Below are 7486 nucleotides of genomic sequence, written 5' to 3' on the forward strand. Positions count from 1 at the left end.
CAGGACCATTCTGGAAGAAAACCTGATGGAGTCTGCAAAAGACCTGAGACTGGGACGGAGATTTGTCTTCCAACAAGACAATGATCCAAAACATAAAGCAAAATCTACAATGCAATGGTTCACAAATAAACATATCAAGGTGTTAGAATGGCCAAGTCAAAGTCCAGACCTGAATCCAATCGAGAATCTGTGGAAAGAACTGAAAACTGCTGTTCACAAACGCTCTCCATCCAACCTCACTGAGCTTGAGCTGTTTTGCAAGGAGGAATGGGCAAAAATTTCAGTCTCTCGATGTGCAAAACTGATAGAGACATACCCCAAGCGACTTACAGCTGTAATCGCAGCAAAAGGTGGCGCTACAAAGTATTAACTTAACCACTTCAATACAGTGCACTTTCCTCCCTTCCCGCCCAGGCCAATTTTCCCCTTTTAGCGCTGTTGCATTTTGAATGACAATTGCGCGGTCATGCAACACTGTACCTACATCAAATTTATGTCATTTTCCCCCCACAAATAGAGCTTTCTTTTGGTGGTATTTGATCACCGCAAGGTTTTTTCCTTTTTGCTAAACAAATAAAAAAAGACTGAAAAGTTTGAAAAAAAAAAAAGTTTTTTGTTTATGTTATATAATTTTGTAAATAAATAAGTTTTTTCCTGCACTGATGAACACTGATGAGACTGCACTGACAGGCACTGATGAGGAGGCACTGATGGAGTGGCACTGATGGAGTGGCACAGATATGCAGCATTGGTGGGCACTGATAGGCGGCACTGCTGGGCACTGATAGGCGGCATTGATGGGCACTGATAGGCGGCACTGACGGGCACTAATGGGCATTGATAGGCGGCACTGGTGGGCACAGATGGGCACTGACAGGCGGCACTGGTGGGCAATAATGGGCACTGGTGAGCGACACTAAAAGATGGCAATGATGGGCACTTGTGGGCAGCACTGATAGGGGGGGCACTGGCGGGCAGCACTGATGGGGAGGGCAATGGGGGGCTCCCTGAGCCCTGATTGCCATCCCTGGGGTCATAGTGGGCACCCCTGGTGGATCTAGTGGCATCCCCCCCCCCCCCGAGGGTCTGCACTGGTAATCAATGATCTGATTACCAGTGCCGACCCCCCCCCCCCGTCAGGGGAGCCGCCGATCTGTCAGGCACGAACTAAGGAAAGCCGATCAATGGCTCTTCCTGTTTACTATGTGACCAGCCGTGATTGGACACGGCTGATCACATGGTAAAGAGCCTACGTCAGTAGTCTCTTTACCGAGATCGGAGATGCGGGGTGTCAGGCTGACACCTCGCATCACCGATCGCCGCTCTGCGTGCCCCCGGGGGGCGCCCAGAGCTGTTTTATCCTGCCGCCGTCATATGACGTCCGGTCAGGATAATACAACCACATTCCCGCCGTCAATTGCCTATAGGGCGGGCGGGAAGTGGTTAAGGGGGCTGAATAATTTTGCACGCCCAATTTTTCAGTTTTTTATTTGTTAAAAAAGTTTGAAATATCCAATAAATTTCTGTCCACTTCATTAATGTGTCCCACTTGTTGTTGATTCTTCACAAAAAAATACAGTTTTATATCTTTATGTTTGAAGCCTGAAATGTGGCAAAAGGTTGCAAAGTTCAAGGGGGCCGAATACTTTTGCAAGGCACTGTATATGCAGCTGCTACAGGAAAATAAAAGGATAAATGGTAGAAGTGTGACCCCAAAAGATTTGCGACCAACTATAGTGCTTGCTTGGAGTAAAATAAATAAATATATATATATATATAAAAATATACTGTATATAAAAATATATAAAAATGAGTGGGTTTCAAATAAAGTGCTGGGTGCTATCAAAGAAATCACAGGAGGTAAATAACAATATGATGGGTGGTAGATATAAATAATTGGTGAGGAAGGTGCTAAAAATGAGTACAAGTCACTGTTCGCATTAGGTCGCTCCGACTTAGGGGGCGACCTGTGAAGTCGCGTGCAGCGCGACTTGCACGAACTTCACATAATGGAAGTCTATGCAGGTCGCCCCCAAGTAGTACAGGACCCCTTTTCTAAGTTGGAGTGACTTGTGTCGCTCCTATTAGAACGGCTCCTGTACTGCACAATGGGAGCGTGAGGACCGCGACTTGTCAGGCTTCGGATCAATGTGAATGGACACTAAAACAAGCTAATAAATTGTATCAATTCAATAATGTCAAAATACATAGAATAAATATTAAATTACATCAATAAGCGCATCAAGTGTCAATGTGTAAATAAAATAAAATAGTCCACATAAAAGTTCATAAGTGACTCAAGTGAAAATGCAGGTTTATCTTGAGTGCCGAAAAAAGGGGAAAAGTGCAGGTGCTCTGTGTTTGAATCCTCCAATGATCCAAATGCTGGTACTTGTGGTGTCACCGTGGGGGATAATAGGAGAATACACTCACCAGATGTTGTAGGTCCTATATACCATACGGTATTAACCGCTTGCCGACCGCCGCAAGTACATATACTGTGGCGGTCAGCCCCTCACAGGCAAAGTGATGTATGGGTACGTCACTCGCCTGTGAGGCTCTGGGGAGCGGGCGTGCTCCCGCGCGGTCACGGACCCCCCCCACCCCCCCATGTGTGTGCCCGGCGGACCCGATGTCCGCCGGGCACTTGCGATCGTCCGTTAGAGCGGGAGAAAGGCAGGTGGCTAATGTAAACAAAGCCGCCTGTCATTCTCCCCTGTGTATGAACAGTGATCATACGGTTCTACTATGTAGGACCTTTGATCTCTGTTCTTACACATCAAGCCACAGCCAATCACAGTTAGAATCACACCCCTAGGGACACACATAACCCCTCCCTCTCAAAAAAAAGTTAACCCCTTCACTACCAGTGTATTTTTACAGTAACAGTGCATATATATAGCACTGATTACTGTAGTAATGTCACTGGTAACCCCAAAAGTGTCAAAAATGTCCGTCAAGGGTCCGATCTGTCCGCCGCAATGTCGCAGTACCGCAAAAAAAAAAAATCGCAGATTGCCGCCATTACGTGTTAAAAAAAAAAAAAGACAAAAATCTTTCCCGTAGTTAGTAAACGCGATAACTTTTGCGCAAACCAATCAAAATACGCTTTTTGCACTTTTTTTTACCAAACATAGGTAGCAGAAAACAAATTGGCCTAAAATGTTAAAAAATTTTGATTTTTACTTTTTTTTTGGGGGGGGGGGGGGGAATTTCATATAAAAAAAAATGTGAAAAATATTGTTATTTTTGCAAAATTGTCGCTCTTTTTTTGTTTATAGCGCATGATCAAAAAAATTGCACAGGTGATGAAATACCACCAAAAGAAAGCTCTGTTTGTGGGAAAAAAATGACGCCAAATTCGTTTAGGTACAGCGTCGCACGACCGCGCAATTGTCCGTTAAAGTCACGCAAAATAGGCCCTGGTCAGGAATGGTGTAAAATCTTTCGGTCATAAAGTGGTTAAAAATACGCTCATTGAGAATTTTTTTGTCAAAGACATGTAGCTAAATACATTTTGGCCTAAATATATGACAAAAAATTTAATATATTGGATATTTTTGAACTGTCAAAGTAGAAAAATATTGTTAATTATTCAAAATTTTCGCATTATTTTATTAATATTGCAAAAAGTAAAAATCGCAGAGGTGATCAAATACCACCAAAAGAAAGCTCTGTTTGTGGGATAAAAAGGACGTCAATTTTGTTTGGGTACGGTGTTGCATGACCGCGCAATTGTCAGTTAAAGTCGCACAGCGCCGAATCGCAAAAAGTGACCTGGATGTAAAGCAGGAAAATCCTCCGGTGGTAAAGTGGTTAAAATTAGTGTGATTCCAGAAGGGTCTAACTCAGGGGGTCTTCAAACTATGGCCCTCCAGTTGTTCAGGAACTACAATTCCCATCATGCCCTGGTCATATCTGTGAATGTCAGAGTTTTACAATGCCTCATGGGATGTGTAGTTCTGCAACATTTGGAGAGCCGTAGTTTGAAGACCCCTGGTCTAACTTGTGATCACTCCCAATAGATGTGAAGCAGCAATGCCCTCTTGTTCTTTGCATCTCAAGCATGTGGGTTAGGATTTTATATCTAGTTTCCTGAAGCCTGTAGACATTGCTTGCTCCTCTAAGCTTGGGCTTAAGTTAGGGTTCCCCACCAACAGGGGTCATGTCAAAGGTTACCTTGCGGGCTTAACAGGGTTTGTTTCCTCCAGGTCACAGCATAGCTTGGGGAAACACTGAAACAGATCATATTTGGGGGTTCTAGGAAATGTTTTAGCACGGATTGTTACATGTGAGCACAAAGTGCACCCTGTGAGCCCCGGTTCTGACAGCCAGAGGATTCCCCGCCCCCCCCCCGCCCCCCCCCACACACACAATATGACAAAAATGTGCCCACCTGGCTGTGTCACCCAATCACAGAGTTCTCTGCGATTTCATGTAAAAATTCACACCTGAACCAGAGAAGAAGAAGAAGACCGCACCACACTCCTCTGATCACCTCCCCACCCACCTATTGTAATAGGACGTCCCCCCAGGATTGGGCCACACCCCCCCAGTGCCATCTGTCACTCACTGTGTCCACCAAACACAGCCAATGACTGATCACCGTACCGCCCACCTATTGTAATAGGACGTCCCCCCAGGATTGGGCCACACCCCCCCAGCGCCATCTGTCCCTCACTGTGTCCACCAAACACAGCCAATGACTGATCACCGTACCGCCCACTGCTGGCACCATGTGATCTGTCTGGCCAATCACAGCACATCACATAAAAGTTGTACACAATGAGAGGCTTTGTTATAGGCCATTCATTGTGTACTACGAGCTCTGTGATTGGTCACAGTAATCACACACTGCAGACATGGCCAATCAGACACGGTGTACAGTGCAGTAGCACTCTCAGTGTAGTAGTGGTGTACAGTGTACGGTGTAGTAGCAGTGTACAATGCAGTAGGGCTACCAGTGTAGTAGCGGAGTGTAGTGGTGGTGTGTGATGTAGTGTAGTAGCACTGTCAGTGTGTAGTAGTGTATCCGTGTTCTCAGTGTAGTAGTGTACAGGTGTAGTAGCCGTGTGTGGTAGTAGCGGCGTAGTAGTGCTCTCAGTAATATTAGCGATATACAGTGTAGTAGCACTCCCAGTGTAGTAGTGGTGTACGGTGTGGTAGTGTTCCCAGTGTAGTAGCGCTGTCAGTGTGTAGCAGTGCTCTCAGTAGTAGCAGAGTATAATGTAGTAGTGCTTCTGGTGTAGTAGCTGTATACAGTGTGGTAGAAGTGTAGTAATAGCGCTCCCTGTGTAGTAGTGGTGTACAGTGTAGTAGCACTCAGTGTTATATCTGTGTATATTGTATTTGCATTCTCAGTGTAGTAGTGTTCCACAATGCAGGTGTAGTAGAAATGTAATGTAGTAGTAGCGCTCCCACTGTAGTAGCGCTCTTAGCGTATAGCAGTGTACTGTGTAATAGCACTCTCAGTAGTAGTAGTGGTATACAGTGTAGTAGCGCTGTCAGTCCGTAGCAGTGCTCTCAGTAGTAGCAGAGTACAATGCAGTAGCGCTCCCTGTGTAGTAGCTGTGTACAGTGTAGTAGCGCTCTGAGTGCTGTATCAGTGTATATTGTAGTTGCACTCTCAGTGTAGTAGTGTTCCCAGTGTAGTAGCGGTGTACAGTGCAGGTGTAGTAGAAATGTAATGTAGTAGTAGCGCTCCCAGTGTAGTAGCGCTCTTCGTGTATAGCAGTGTACTGTGTAATAGCACTCTCAGTAGTAGTAGCGGTGTACAGTGTAGTAGCAAAGTACAATGCACTAGCGCTCCCTGTGTAGTAGTGGTGTACAGTGTAGTAGCGCTCTGAGTGTTGTATCTGTGTATATTGTATTTGCATTCTCAGTGTAGTAGCGGTGTACAGTGCAGGTGTTGTAGAAGTGTAATGTAGTAGTAGCGCTCCCAGTGTAGTAGTGCTGTCAGTATGTAGCAGTGCTCCCAGTGTAGTAGCTGTGTACTGTGTAATAGTACTCTCAGTAGTAGTAGTGGTATAGTGTAGTAGCAGAGTACAATGCAGTAGCGCTCCCAGTGTAGTAGCGGTGTACATTGTAATGTAGTAGCAGTGTGCACTGTGTAGTAGCGATGTGTAATAGCTGTGTGCACTGTGTAGTAGCTGTGTGCACTGTGTAGTAGTGGTGTGCACTGTGTAGTAGCTGTGTGTAGTAGCGGTGTGCACTGTGTAGTAGCGGTGTGCACTGTGTAGTAGCTGTGTGTAGTAGCGGTGTGCACAGTGTAGTAGCGGTGTGCACTGTGTAGTAGCGGTGTGCACTGTGTAGTAGCGGTGTGCACTGTGTAGTAGCTGTGTGTAGTAGCGGTGTGCACAGTGTAGTAGCGGTGTGCACTGTGTAGTAGCGGTGTGCACTGTGTAGTAGCGGTGTGCACTGTGTAGTAGCGGTGTGCACTGTGTAGTAGCGGTGTGCGGTGTACATTGTAGTGTAGTAGCAGTGTGCGGTGTACAGTGTAGTGTAGTAGCGGTGTGCACTGTGTAGTAGCGATGTGTAGTAGCTGTGTGCACTGTGTAGTAGCTGTGTGCACTGTGTAGTAGCTGTGTGCACTGTGTAGTAGCTGTGTGCACTGTGTAGTAGCTGTGTGCACTGTAGTGTAGTAGCTGTGTGCACTGTAGTGTAGTAGCGGTGTACAGTGTAGTGTAGTGTAGTAGCGGTGTGCACTGTGTAGTAGCGATGTGTAGTAGCTGTGTGCGCTGTGTAGTAGCGATGTGTAGTAGCTGTGTGCACTGTGTAGTAGCTGTGTACAGTGTAGTGTAGTAGCGGTGTACAGTGTAGTGTAGTAGCGGTGGCGACTGTGTAGTAGCTGTGTGCACTGTAGTGTAGTAGCGGTGTACAGTGTAGTGTAGTAGCGGTGTGCACTGTGTAGTAGCTGTGTGCACTGTGTAGTAGCTGTGTACAGTGTAGTGTAGTAGCGGTGTGCACTGTGTAGTAGCTGTGTGCACTGTGTAGTAGCTGTGTGCACTATGTAGTAGCTGTGTACAGTGTAGTGTAGTAGCGGTGTACAGTGTAGTGTAGTAGTGATGTGCACTGTGTAGTAGCGATGTGCGGTCAGTCCCCGGCTCACCTTGTCCCATTGCAGCCAGCGGTACACGGCGTTGTCCAGCTCGGAGTCCCCGGTCCCGGTTGGTATTAGTAGGTTGGAGTTGACGTCACCCCCCGGGTCCCCCATCCTCACCCGCTACACCCGCTACCTCAGCCCGGACTGCGCCACAGGCTGGAATAAACACTGCGCATGCGCCGAGCCGGCTTCCCGACATCTGCACTACGCATGCGCGGAGTCTGAGCTGGGATTCCGTACTGCGCATGTGCGGGACTGTGAGGCGACACAATGTGCTCAGCCAGCACATAATATTATGTAATACAGATAAATCCTGACTGTCTGTCCGCAGTATGGGGCCCCATACCAGCCCAGCACTCATATTATTTATTGCATGGGATTCAG

At 46.7% G+C, this 7486-nt stretch overlaps 1 protein-coding gene across 1 annotated transcript in view; it reads right to left on the reverse strand.

Annotated features, from left to right (window-relative positions):
- The window catches only part of PGM2L1 (phosphoglucomutase 2 like 1), a 145726-nt gene extending 138456 nt beyond the window's left edge, over positions 1–7270 (reverse strand). Inside the window, exon 1 of the mRNA XM_082244365.1 lies at positions 7109–7270. Within this exon, the coding sequence (XP_082100491.1) occupies positions 7109–7213 (105 nt within the window). The 5' untranslated portion in view covers positions 7214–7270. The remainder of the gene's footprint in view (positions 1–7108) is intronic.
- Positions 7271–7486: the final 216 nt, after the last annotated feature.

The sequence above is a fragment of the Pelophylax lessonae genome (assembly GCF_965119305.1).
Source record: "Pelophylax lessonae genome assembly, chromosome: 2".
NCBI classification, from domain to species: domain Eukaryota; kingdom Metazoa; phylum Chordata; class Amphibia; order Anura; family Ranidae; genus Pelophylax; species Pelophylax lessonae.